Genomic DNA, 14398 nt, shown 5'->3' with positions numbered 1-14398 from the left:
CATTTTCTAAAATGAGGTGTTACAATGTCTTACTTCAAATGAGGTGAGGTACTAGCATATTTTCTGCGTCGACTATTCCATTAATTCCAACGGCGATAAAAATATTTAATGTATATACATATTTATGTATTCATAACTTCCTTTATAAATAAACAAATAGTAACATTTAATTGGAGTGCAATTCTGGAGGTTAAGAATAGAACTTTTAGGAGAAAGATAATTTTAGAATCAAGTAAAATGAATAGAGGAGTGAAGTAAGACATTTTTGCGGTACGAAGTACTGCGACAAATTAACAAAATGAGTGGTACAAATGAGGTGCCTCACGAGTGAGCGACTCGACACTAGTGTAAACTGTTGGTAAAAAATACCTAATCAAATCATGATTTACTTAATATAGTTAATATCGTAAAACTGTGTTAAAGTTCTGTTTATTGAGCCATACTTTCTCAACTAACGTGGAGCTAGGGTGAGTTGCACCACCGTTTGTCAATGGTAAAGCGTTCTCTAATTTAATGTATGTTGTAAAGTTTCACAGTACAGTCACCTGCATTAATAATAATGTTACTCTTCGAACGCCGCAAAAATATGTCACACGCTCTTATGGCTGTGTCAGATATTTTTGCGGCCTTCGTTGTGTACCGTGTACCTAAACTGATGAACTGACTGAACGTCACCCGTTGATCAGTTTTTTATTGTATGGAAAGTTTCATAGTAAACAGCGCGCGCGCCGAGTGACGTTGATCAGTCTGTCAAGTATGGATGGTTACACTAAACAAGTTACAGAACGCACAGCGCCATTAATTACAACTACAATATTTTGTACTACCTACTTTACTCGTCTTAGTTTCCGGATAATAATTGTTGATGGAGTCGCCATTGCCGGATACGGCAAGCAAGGAAGATCGATTGATACCTATGTCTATGCTATGAACTAATTTCAGCGTTCAAATGGGCCATATTTTGACAGATTTCTCCTTTGATTTTTTTTATTTATGTAACTTTTTACATAAATAAAAAGCGTCTGTAGCTCTAAACAATTTCCAGCTTGGACCTGTACTCCGAAGAAGGCGGTCGACGCAACGGCGTCACGATGGGCCTGGCGCCGGTCGGCGGCGTGTGCCTGCCCGCGCACGCCTGCGTCGTGGCCGAGTTCGGCGCCGCCGACATGCTGGGCCGGCCCTACCCCTCCGCCGGGTTCACCTCCGTCTACATCCTCGCGCATGAGATTGGACATAAGTCTGTCGCTGTCCTTAAGGCCCATCTTGTAACTTGATTAGGGTGTTCCTTTTAATAGTTTTAATAGGCGGCTACTTATATCGAACGGAAACAACATTTTACGTTTCGAAATCGATTATATAAGTTATATTTTAAGGAGTTACGAGATGGACCTAAGGGAACATTATCGTAGTAGTCTGCTTTCACCATAATACTTTACCTATGAATGTTCTTGTCTTATTCCATGCCACAAAACAGGATAGGTAGGTACCTAATAATAATACTTATTTACTATGTAGGCACAGCATTCTTGCTCTCAGGTTCAGGATTATCGTAAAAACGTTCAATAAAATGGGAAATGTAATAATACTCTGCGGAGTTACATTAGTCAGCTGTCAATTGTGCGTTAATGTACCTATCCTGCACTAAATGACACCACAACGCATGATATGTTCGCTCCCAAAACTGTCCCTTAATTGGCTGCTCGAAGCATTGGGGTTAGGGCTATTGAGTGAAATTGCACTCTCCATGTGCGCACATACTATATGAAAAAAAAGCTTGGCTTGTAAACAGGTGTGTTGTTTTCCAGCCTGGGCATGCATCACGACGGCGCGGGCAACACATGCGCGCGCGACGGCTACATCATGTCGCCGTCGCGCGGCACGCACGGCGAGGCCACCTGGTCGCCCTGCAGCGCGCGTGTTGTCGCCGATCTACAGTATGGCTCTCATTATCAAATCTCCATCCTAGCGTAACATTCCACATTCCAGCCTGGGCATGTACCACGACGGCGCGGGCAAGGGCTGCGCGCGGGATGGCTAAGTACATCATGTCCCCGTTGCGCTGCCCGCGCGGCGGTCGCGCTGTAGCGTGCGCATCGCCGCCGATCTACAGTATGATTAATCATCTTTCTTAGCGTAGTCCCAGCATTTTGCCACGGCTGGTCAGGTGGGGGTCAGGGTTCTAGGGTGAGGGGTTTGACATATAATCACAATATTTTTAAAATGCCTTGCAAATAATATTGGCAAAACGACGCAGTTAATTTTATTAGCACTACTACTAAAGTTAGTTTGTCGAAGTCTGATATCATGAACTGCTCCCGTTTTGTGCTGATTATCCAGTTCTATCATTTAACTATGACTTATTGTACAACTCAGCATCGAATAAATAGTGACGGCAAAAGTCGGACCACCTCCCTATTTCTATGGTAAAAAATGTTACGATATACACGATCGGTGATCAGAGTTAAAAAATATTAGTTACCAACCTAAATAGAATTGAATACCTACGCGAGATCTCATTCAATTTACTTCACCGTCTAATTACACACACAGTTAATGGTATCGGTAAAATTCTTAACCACTGAATACTGTGAAGATACAGGCATATAATTAATGACCTCTCAATCTATATTATATGGTAAACGTTAAGAAAATGCCTAATATGGGCTTAAGTTGAATTAATGTGGACAAAGTATTTGATCGGGCAGGTGGGCCACGTGTTTGCTGGACGGCCAGGAGCCCGACGTGGAGGACGCGGAGGACGAGCTGCGGCACGAGCGCTTCGGCGGCGCGCCCGGGCTGGTGTGGGGCGCCAAGAAGCAGTGCGAGGTATGACGGCCGCGATTTGGACATTTCAACATTAATTACAGTAACGTTTATCTTCTCTTTGCTACACCCATTGCGACGTATTATCGTGTTGACGCATAGCGTTTGCGCATATTCTCACGAAAGAGACGGCGGTACCTACTGTCCATGTTGACGGTGTTAGCCCGAAACAACAAGACTTTCTGTTTTTCTCTTGTATTACCATCAACGATACCGTATTTGTATTGTTTTATTTCCAGGTGTTACTCCGCGACGCAGACGCAGCGCCGACGACGGCGCCCGCCGCGTCGCTGTGCGAGCAGCTGACGTGCCGCACGCCGCACCGCGCCGGCTTTTACTACGCCGGCCCTGCCCTGCCCGGTACTCCCTGCGGACATCGTATGGTACGCTCTAACATGGTATCCGGATGGAAAATTAAAAAAATATTAAATCAATAAAATTAAAAACTAAACACTTATAGGAGACATCTAAAGGTGTAATCTCCGTTTCCTTCCAGTGGTGCCAGGGAGGTGTCTGTGTGTCGTCAGGCGGTGCAGAAATCACAACAAAAGCTCCAACAACATCCAGTACCCCACGCTACAACGGAAGCAACGCCAATGGACCGACCACTACGACCACGGGTGCGTACACATTTTTTGAAGACGTTACGACACGCGTACTATGAACGAATACGAATATGCGATTTCAATTATCTAGGTTTATTATTTATTATAATACGTTTATCTCTAATATAGTCATATAACTTGTCTTTGGAGCGCAGTAGGACCCACCAATGGAGGCAGTGTTGGCGGTTGGGGCGCGTGGCATGAGGGCGCGTGCCGCTCGGGCTGCTCGCTGCGCTCGCGCGGCTTCCGCGAGCGCCGCCGCGGCTGCGCCTCCGGGACCTGCGACGGCGTCGGGTACGACGTTGTTATCTGTGACGACTCTAAGGTGAGCACCCGTAGAGTAGAGAAATAAGCGGTGCAGGCGAAGCACGTGGCAGGATAGCGCGTGTCGCTCGGGCTGCACTCTGCGACGGCGTCGGGTATGACGTATATAAGGTGAGAGCATCCATAGGGAGTTGAGAACGAGTGGTGCCAGTCGGGCAGCGCAGCCGCGTCTGTCCCTCCGGGAGCTGCGACAGCGTTAGTTGGGATAGAACTCTGCGGGCATATGCGCCGCTCGGGCTACAATCTGCTACACCGGCAGCTGCGGTGGCTTCGGATACGTTATCTGTATAACTCGAAGTTTAACATCCATCGTGAGCCGAGAAATTAATGACGCAGATGGTAGGGGTAGCCCACCTTGACCAGAGTTGATTTCCAATTTTGCTACGCTTCATTACCTACCTACCTTCATAGGCACCTGCCTGTTGGGAGTCATTATTTGATTATTTAATTACGTTTTAATACCGGATATCGGTAAATTGGACATAAGGAAATTACTTACCTATTTAGTCAAATGTACGAATAATTATCTAACACTCAATCGAAAGCTGTTTAATGAAATGCAGAGGGCCTATTAAAAATTCATTAGCTAATATGACTACACGGGTGTATACCTACCTACATATAGGTGATGTATGTAATATGTATATGTATAACATAATCAACACTGTAATAACATCGAGGCGTAAGCCCATGTGGACGAACACGACCATTTTTTTACTAAAAATCTTTAAAGGAACATGAACATGGGCAGTTGGGTTATGAATGCATGGGGAGAGAAGGGATGACAGAGGGGTGAGTTGGTTTACATACAAAATCAAGCTATTCCATAATCCCAAATTGTCGATCCAACAATTTTCAAAACTCACCTTATTAGGAAATCCCTCCTCACCCCAACTACGGGGAGAGCTGGGATTTCCTACTATTTCGTGTTTATCTTTAAAGTTATGAAATAGAACTACACAACATCATAAAAAAAAACAAAATACAAACGACCGGAACATTTATTAATATAATAAATGTATAAAAATCAGTTCGCCACATGTAAAACCCTATAATATGTATATGACGATTATGACGTAATACTTACTAGAGATGCCCCGAATAGTGGTTTTGGCCGAATATCGAATATTCGGCCCCTCTCTCGGCCGAATACCGAATATTCGGCGACCGAATATTCGGCATGACATGCGAACATTTTGAGTCACAATTATTATGAAAACTGATCGCTAACAAAGCTCAACGTTAGATGACGTTAGCTAAGATATATTTTTGTTGAACAGCAGTCAATTCTAAATATATTACCTACATAGTTTTTGGTTATTTTTATTGTGCAATTTTTCTTTTTAAGTAGGTGCAACAGATATTCGGTATTCGGCCGAATAGTAGACAACATTCGGCCGAATACCGAATATTCGGCAAAGTGGCCGAATAGGCCGAATACCGAATAGTTGCCGGATATTTGTGGCATCTCTAATACTTACCTATAAAATCTACCTTAAACCAAATGATGACGTGTATATAAATAAACCACCAGTGGATTATAGTTTATAAAAGCACGTCAGCGGTAAATTGTCTGCGTATTACTAAGATACAATAAAAAATTATCGTACGATTTGCGGTTAACAGTGTAATTGGTATGTATACTTAGTATAACTACTCAACAACGTATGTCATGTGTATTTCCTAAAGTTGATCGATATTGTGGAAATATAAAGTTGGATTGGATATCTAATTAAGCAGGAGGGCTCGCTTTTAATTTACATACACTTATTTAAATAAACTCTAATTTTCAAATGAAGGTAACTAACTACTAACTCGAGGCGCAGACGGTCCTTGTATGTGCCTAACATTTTATTAGATATATTTACTCAGATTTTATAACAGCCATAAAAAATATAATCGTCGTCCACCACGGACACTGGCCAATATATTTCGCTAAGAATACCTAATTCCTAAAGGCCTATCTATATTCTAAACAGCCATATTCTTTTCTATTTTCGGTAATTAGTAGTGTGGTACGTCCTATGTGCAGGTTTGCGGTAAGAAGACGCGGGTGACGGCAAGCGAGCTGGCTGCGCGCAAGTGCGCGGAGTACGCGGCCGCGCTGCACAGCCTGGACCCGCGCGGCGGCGGCCTGCAGGCGCCCCACGACCCTAGTAAGATTAATTTTCTAGGTTTACTATTAAGTACTAAGGTGACATTGGGCAAGAGAAACATATTTATTTCCCTACAAGTGTTTCTCCTGTCGTCCCAATGTTTCTCTTACCCTATCTTACTTTGCCTACTTGTATCTTTATATACTGAAAAAAAGCGGCCAAGTGCGAGTCGGACTCGCCCATGAAGGGTTCCGTATTTAGGCGATTTATGACGTATAAAAAAAAACTACTTACTAGATCTCGTTCAAACCAATTTTCGGTGGAAGTTTACATGGTAATGTACATCATATATTTTTTTTAGTTTTATCATTCTCTTATTTTAGAAGTTACAGGGGGGGGGACACACATTTTGCCACTTTGGAAGTGTCTCTCGCGCAAACTATTCAGTTTAGAAAAAAATTATATTAGAAACGTCAATATCATTTTTGAAGACCTATCCATAGATACCCCACACGTATGGGTTTGATGAAAAAAAATTTTTGAGTTTCAGTTCGAAGTATGGGGAACCCCAAAAATTTATTGTTTTTTTTTCTATTTTTGTGTGAAAATCTTAATGCGGTTCACAGAATACATCTACTTACCAAGTTTCAACAGTATAGTTCTTATAGTTTCGGAGAAAAGTGGCTGTGACATACGGACGGACAGACAGACGGACAGACGGACAGACAGACAGACATGACGAATCTATAAGGGTTCCGTTTTTTGCCATTTGGCTACGGAACCCTAAAAACCTTCTAACCTATATTCAGCTCTAGTCTAAATCTAAAGTGGTACCCATTTTATAAAGCTACAAGTTACAATTTTACAAGTGGTTTGTTAAAGTCCATAACATTGGTCAAAAGGCCTCTTCGTTATTGGTTATTGGTTAACCCAAGCTCTTTGGATCATACAATTTTTCAACCTTAAATTGACCATACTGAGCCAAGATAGTAAAATTTCTAAGTGGGCCTAAGTGGACACTCAAGTTGGGCGTGCAGCGGGGCGGGGCGTGCGGCGTGCATGTTAAACAAATGCAAACGTATAGGAGCGGCCTTAGTGCACGCTGCTCAAATCACTTGGGAGCTCGACGCCACGGTGCACGCCCCGCCGAACGCTCCGCTTCGAGCGTCCACTCAGGCCTTACACTTAAGAATAATTTGGGTTAAAGTAGGTATTAATGCGTATAACATCGCAGCTCGTATGTGGATGGGGTGCGCGGTGTTCTGCCGGCGGGCGGCGGGCGGCGGGTTCTACGCGCCGCGGGTGGAGCTCAACGACAGGGGCCTGGACCCGTACTTCCCCGACGGCACGTGGTGCCACCACGACGGCTCGCAGGACTATTACTGCCTGCAGCACCACTGCCTGCCGGAGGTAACATTAACAATACAATACAAACTGCTTTTGGTCATTGTGCCCTTGGTCTCCTGGTCACATAACGCCGCAGGTACCTACTGTGTGACATTCTATAGAAATAAAATTACCATCTTCCCAGACGTGAGCGTGACATAAGCAGGTAGGTATGGCGTCCAGCGGAGGCCAAAGCCTACTATTGTAGATATGATTGGTAGGTACTTATTCCCTTGTTCATCATCTTGCTTGTCATTATCCATCAGTTTACTTGAAATTCACAGTACTCACAAACAGTCTTTTCTAGACATTGGATACACAAAGGATTAGGTGCCTATTTAATATTTGTACATAGAACAACAGCCCAAAACCATGCAACATTTTCATGATTTATCTTTTTACTTGTTTGTCATAGATATCTCTAGTTTTGTAGCGAATGCCTGCTAAGCTGCAATCTAATTCCCAAAACAGTTTGCCCCAACTGTGATCTCATTCCCAGTATAATTTGGCCTCGCGATTAGTATGATCTGACATCGCCATCACATAGATATTGGTGAAACCTTGAAAAAAAAACCCAGTCTTCTGTCATCGCACTATTATGTTGTACTTGCGGCAAACACCGTATGCGTCACCTCACGTGCTCTCTTCAATCAAGCCGGGCCATTGAACAGAATTTACTGCCCGAGATAAAACCACTATTGTGTTAGGCGAGGTGATAGTAAAATTACTTATGCAGTTTATCAGCTCTGCAGTTTGCAACGACCGGCTATGATCGCTTAATTCTCAATAGAAAATGTATTCATGGCTACGGACATAAACTTGCATGCGGAATTACATGTAAATAAGAGTAACAAGTTTTTTCCCATTCCCACTCCCACTGCTGAGTGTCCCACTGCTGGGCAAAGGCCCTGCCCTTGTCTTCCACGACTCTCGAATAAGTTTAATGTTAATAATTATGAAAATGGAATCAGCGGATTAATATATGCATAAAAGATCTAGCTCGCTCCCTAAACATGAGTTTATAATCATATTGTTTATACAATTAAGCATGCATCGAAATGTTACAAAAATGTTATGACACATGAAAAAGAGGAGCAATGGGTCAGTTATCAGATCTCTATCAGTAAATTCACTTTCTCTTAGAATCATGTATATTTCAGATCACGGTAACATGTATCGGCTAGGCAACGTTCATGTTAACTAGTGATGTGATGCGCGAGTTTTGGCTGCCCTTGCCCTGTGCCCTTTATTTTTCCTAGTGTGATGATGGGTTTCTGGAGGTTCTCACTAAGATTAAGAATATTTTGAGGTCCTTATGAATGCCTACGTCCCAAGAGTCCTAAAAATGTTTAAAAGCATAATTGTTGGAGAGCCTATTCTTTTCCAGCTTGCATTCTACATGAACATGTTTATGTGTATTATGTTGAAAATAGAGGCGTTAGAGGCTTATCAGCAACAAAACCAAACTAACACCGAGCACCATCAGTCTCCTCGTTGTTTGTCTGTCAGGGTGCCGTGCGTCATCCTTTATGATATTTGCCGTGAGCTTACTAAATTGTGCACTAATTTGAGTAATTTGTCATGACTTATCTTAGCGTTTCAAAATTTGCCTTATTTTTTCAGCCGTCACGTATCTTGACGTAGGACATGGTTGTTTACTTTGATAATGTGATCTATAACTAAATGTATCCGATTCAACAATCACAATATTATCATAAGAGGTGTTTGTATAACGTACCTACTTGCGGCTTCCTACGCTGCAGCGCTGCAGTGAAATCATACTGGCTAAAGACATGTAAATAATAAACACTGATAATTTTTATATACAGTGTGGAAAGATAAGTCGGGCCCTGGAAGGAAACTACCTTAAATCCTTAAGCTGGCTCATTTTACTTAATGGAGACATTACTTTATTTTTAAAAAGAAACAAAACTGCATTCAAAGTATTTTTCTTCGATTTGGCTTGTCTAAAAAAATCTTGAGTACTAAATATTACATTTTATGGATATTTTGTATGACAGACGAGTTTAAGACCTAATGTTTCTTGGAGAAATGTTATCATTAACATTAACTGTATCGACTAATAGAATAAAATTGCGAGTTTTTATTTTTTGGAATTTTTAGTCGGTTTGAGTCCTGGGCGAGGCAAGCGAGTTTTAGAAAATCTTTGAATGCAGTTTTGTTTCTTTTAAAAAATAAAGGAATGTCTCCTTTAAGTAAAATGAGCCAGCTTAAGGATTTAAGGTAGTTTCCCTCCAGGGCCCGACTTATCTTTCCACACTGTATAATGTATTTCTTTGTTACTGTTGATTAAAAATAATGATTTATAGTTAAAGTGTCATTCAATGGAACTTGCTAACTATGTAAACAAAAGTTACTAGTAATTTGACATTCAGTGTCAATTTTAGTATGGCGGTTTGTTTACATAGTTAGCAAGTTCTATTGAATGACACTTTAGTAATGTCCAAACCACGGTTTGACGGTTTGACGCGTGCAATTTGGTTTGACCGTTTGACGTCTAAAAATTCCGAGGACAAGTGAAACCTAATACTATATGTTCTTATAAGTCGATGTCCATAAAACTATGACGTAAGAGTCGTAAGACAGAATACGTTCATTTAATTTTAATTATTGTCAGAATGATGAGAGTCAATGTCAGAGAACCATCAAAAATACCCATGGGTTCGCTTAGTTAAGCCATCTAAACAATTACAAAGGTAATGAAGAGAACTTGGTATGAAGATTACAGTTTACATCATTCGTTAGTCTCTAATCCGTTGTAAGTACTTAAATATAAAACCGTTGCGTGATTTATATGTGCATGTGTAAAAGGTTCGTATGTAGGACTGCGGTAGTAGTTACGATTAAAAGCGGAAGTGTGCAAGGGCATCTCAGGATCATGTTTATTGTGGTTTCATCAAGGCTCGTCGCAGATTATTGCGGCCGGTGAATGTGGCGGCAATTACTCGGATACCAACAATACACCTTAGACAAAGTCGGCTATCTGTCGTTATCATTAAGGTTCTCCGTCTTGTAGATTTGAAAATTTTAGTAGGAGAGACTGGGGAGTCTTGGTCCTAGGGGAGGCTTGGTCACCTAAATTATAAAACAATATAGGTATAATTGTCCTACAAGGAACCAATCGCTATAATGTTTAGATTTTGACAAGTAGTGGAGTTAGAATCACTAGGTACTTTAGATCTTTTTTTAAATTTGAAATATAACTTTAAAACTTATTCCGGGACCCTGCTGTAAACAGTTTGAAAGACAAAAATAGATGCAGATATGTATTAAAAAACGTTTCGTGAGCGATAAAATAGAAAGTACCTACCAGGGATGTTGCGAATATCCGCATCCGCAACCGCGGAACTTCCGCATTGTTTTCAACATCCGCATCTGCATCCGCATCCGCATAAAATCGATGCGGATTTAATGCGGATGCGGATGTGGAACAGGTCGGTACAGGAACGTCTTAACATCGGCGTAAGTGCTAGACTGCTAGGTAATTTAGTCATTAGCCAAAAAACCTATTAGAAATTAGCAGTCAAGCGTGAGTGGGACTTAATGTACGGAACCCTTGGAACGCGAGTCCGACTCGCACTTGGCCGGTTTTTTGAAATAAAAATTACTAAAATGTGATTTTTGACGTTTTTTATGTACCTATCTTGACATCCGCATCCGCATCCGCGGATGTCAAAAAATCGGCATCCGCAACATCCCTGGTACCTACTTACGTAGTACCTAGATAACTATCATACGGTGGGACAGCTGCCTTACTTAGGTACCTCTACCTGAAATTGTAGAAGTAATACCAACTATTCTCGACAGAAAGTATCTAGTACATAATTATTATGTATGTAACAATATACAACTGTTATATAAATAATAGGTACTTTACTGTATGTAATCTAATATCTGCTTTTAACCTTAAAGTTGCCAGGCTTAAGTAGCAGTGAAAGGGGTATCATCACATTAACCGCTGAGTTTTCCAATATTTTTGTGACTCTACCTAGAGTCTAGGCCCTAGACCTAGTTTTTACTTGTATATAACTTATATAAGTAGGTACTTACGATTAAAAACTCATAACACCTTCACTGTTACATCAGTACATATTTTTATTTTATTAGAAGGGTTTTATTAAGTTTTTATAAGGGTTGAGATTGTTATAGGTAAGATAATGCGGACTGTGGAAAATCTTAAAGTGATAATTGTTAGTAATCTTGTAAGAGTTCAAAAGGATTCCTTAGTTATAGCTCAATTAATAATAATAATAATAAGTAAGTAAGAGTCTCGACCAACATCTTGAGAGACTCTCGCTAGGTGGTTGGATCAAGGGCCAGATGCAGAAGGTGGTGATTTTGTACACGGCGCGGATAGTCCGCCGGTTCCTCTCTCTGCGGCCCTGACCACCGGTAGCTTGGGCCCTGCCCCGCTGCCGGCGGCATCCTAGGTTAGGTTTTTTATAATGTGTTTATATGTTAATTTTATTGTTTTGTGTTTTTATATTTTACTTTTATATACATATTATAAAGAACCTAAACTGAGAAGATAAATAAATAAAGGAAATAATAAGTAAGGATACAGAAATTGGATATAGCTCAATTATATGAACGTAAATTTTCAGATTAACGTCTCATAATGGCGCTCTTATAATTGCCATTAATGCAGCACCAGCAGTTCTTGCTTGGCAATGTTTTATTTGCGTGCTAATAAGAGTTAGGCCGTTTGGTAATATCGGCAAGCAATTTCTACTTTGGAATAAATATTACTTAGTTCTTTTATCGAAAAATGGTTGGAAACAAACTAAATATCCTATAGGTATGTATTTAAAAATGAAGATATTGTCTAAATCCGCAATAGCGCTGTTGATTCCCTGAGTCCGGAATTGCTATATTTCCTAATTTTAATTTTCAAATAGGCCACTAGGCCAGGGTACCTAACCTATACCTAACTACATACCTACTTTCCCGAGTATTTGGCATCTTTGATAGTTGATCCAAACCCTTCCACGCTCCTTTTAGGGCGATATTTTTCTTTCGTACCTACTTATGCATACATTTACGTTATTGTTTAGGCACAGATTATTTCAGATTCAACTAATGACAAACATTTGCTTTCGATGTCAACAGAACTTCAAGATGAATGCCCAGTTTCACATTTGGGAGCTTCCAAGCGAAGACGTCGGCGGGGCATTTAACGCGCGGGCGCGCAGCACCCCTGAGGATCCGGCGCTGGAGAGCTACTTATCCCTGAACGCGGACGGCGTGCCCCTCACGCGCTCCGCCTTCCCCCCACAACTCCCAGACGAGCCCGAGTACCACTGGGAAGTCACGGACTACGTGGATCTGCCAACAAACAATGACACGCTAAAGTCATGATCATGACACCGCCTCGCACGCTTGAAAGGATCCCGATAATATACTAATTGGCCTGCCCGTTATTTTGCATTGATAAGCCCCGATATCTTGCCCAAGTAAGAATAAGTTAGTTTTTGATTGAGCTGGGTTAAGTACCTCATTTAGATAATTAGTGTATATTTTATCATAATTTAATATAAACTTGTAAGCTATTATTAGCAATCAAATGTGAGTATGCATTTATTAGTTTTGTATTTTGCAGTATTAGTAGGTAAATTAACGTATTTTAGATTTCTAATATTATTTTTTAGATAGGTTGAACTTATTACTCGAAAGCTAGTCCCTTCACTTACCATATAAAAATATTATTTATTGTACCTACCTACTTTAAAAAAGTAGTGCTAGAGTGTATAAGAAAACTATGCGTTTTTGTTTTTTGTCCAAAAAGTTTAATTAATTAGGTGAGTTAAGAGTTTTAAAATATCGACCCGACCTCACCTCTCTTGAGTCTTGAGTCTCTTGACTCTTGAAGAGTCAAATATTTGTCAAGGTCAAGTATTCATAAAGACAACCAAAAGCCTCTTGATGGTTACTTGGCATATGTATAAAAGAAGACTAAAGGATATTACTACTCTATTGTACCTACATGCATTATGGTTCGTTAAATAAAAGTTACCAGACATAGGTATACCTAAGTGATGGTATTGTTTCATTTTTTGTTCCTTAACCGAGTAGGTAAGTACCCGTCTTTATAAATTAAACATCGATGTGGTGTACCTTTGTCCGTACTTACTGCCAATAATGCTGAGTCGGTAGAAAAGAAGGCAGTTGCTATGATGCTAGACAGTGACGGTAGAAGCTAAAGTGAGGAGTTTATTGGCGACGCTGCGCTAGCCATGCATGATGCCAGAGTTAGCTTACACATGCTAATGAGTGCTGCTAAAGATTCGATTATATCGTAAAATGGAGTGAGTAGGCGCAAAACTGACATTCAAATCTCGATAACATTTTATTTTTACATATGCAAACTGAATGGTGTATATAATAAATGTTCCGGACGTTTGTATTTTAGTTTTTATCTTATTTTGGGTAGTTCCATTTCATAACTTTGACGATAAAGAGGAAAACCCACCTCACCCCGTAGTGCCTCGTATTTGGGGTGAGAGGGCTTTTCATACAAAGGTGATTTTGAAAGAATGTTGGATCGATTTTTTTTTATTATGCGTATTACTATAGCTCCATTTTAAATTGGAATACATTATTTTTGTAGCAGTAGCCTTAAAATCCCTTCTCACCCCCCTCTCAAACCTTCTCTCCCCATTCATAACCCACCTCTCCCCGCGAAACCTACTCACCCCATTTTACGGTATGGTTATACAATACAGTCAGCAATGAATATTACTAGAAAAATAAGCACACCAATATTGTTCGTGGAGTATAAAATGATCATCAGGAATTGATCCCCTGAGAATACGGTGCTTATAAATGTTTTAACAATTATATTACCATTTCGTTGGTTGAACTTCTTATTCCCAAAAGTTAAACGACGATTAAACTCAACAGCAATCAACGGCAGATAATGAATTCTGGTAGGCTTACATTTGGCTACAATTTTCCACCTCTAAGGGAGCAGCTCTCAAACATGAGTACATACAGTGGCGGATTTGCAGTCTTTGCCGCCCTAGGCTCAGACCCTGTAGCCGCCCCTTCAGCATCAGCACCCATCATATTTACTACATTTAGGTCAAGCAACGAAAAGGTATAAAGGGAAATGCTTGGGACACATTTTTAACTTAGTAACTTTGT

General features: G+C 40.7%; 1 protein-coding gene across 1 annotated transcript in view; it reads left to right on the top strand.

Moving 5' to 3' along the window:
- LOC134647525 (A disintegrin and metalloproteinase with thrombospondin motifs adt-2-like) overlaps window positions 1–12768 on the top strand; it is a 36050-nt gene extending 23282 nt beyond the window's left edge. The window contains exons 6-15 of the mRNA XM_063501876.1: window positions 1046–1237; window positions 1806–1934; window positions 2706–2826; window positions 3063–3206; window positions 3320–3345; window positions 3412–3443; window positions 3584–3753; window positions 5785–5908; window positions 7083–7258; window positions 12365–12768. Of these exons, the coding sequence (XP_063357946.1) occupies window positions 1046–1237; window positions 1806–1934; window positions 2706–2826; window positions 3063–3206; window positions 3320–3345; window positions 3412–3443; window positions 3584–3753; window positions 5785–5908; window positions 7083–7258; window positions 12365–12613 (1363 nt within the window). The 3' untranslated portion in view covers window positions 12614–12768. The remainder of the gene's footprint in view (window positions 1–1045; window positions 1238–1805; window positions 1935–2705; window positions 2827–3062; window positions 3207–3319; window positions 3346–3411; window positions 3444–3583; window positions 3754–5784; window positions 5909–7082; window positions 7259–12364) is intronic.
- The last annotated feature ends 1630 nt before the right edge of the window (window positions 12769–14398 follow it).

The sequence above is a fragment of the Cydia amplana genome, chromosome 4 (assembly GCF_948474715.1).
Source record: "Cydia amplana chromosome 4, ilCydAmpl1.1, whole genome shotgun sequence".
NCBI classification, from domain to species: domain Eukaryota; kingdom Metazoa; phylum Arthropoda; class Insecta; order Lepidoptera; family Tortricidae; genus Cydia; species Cydia amplana.
This window is presented reverse-complemented; position numbering and strand designations above follow the sequence as displayed.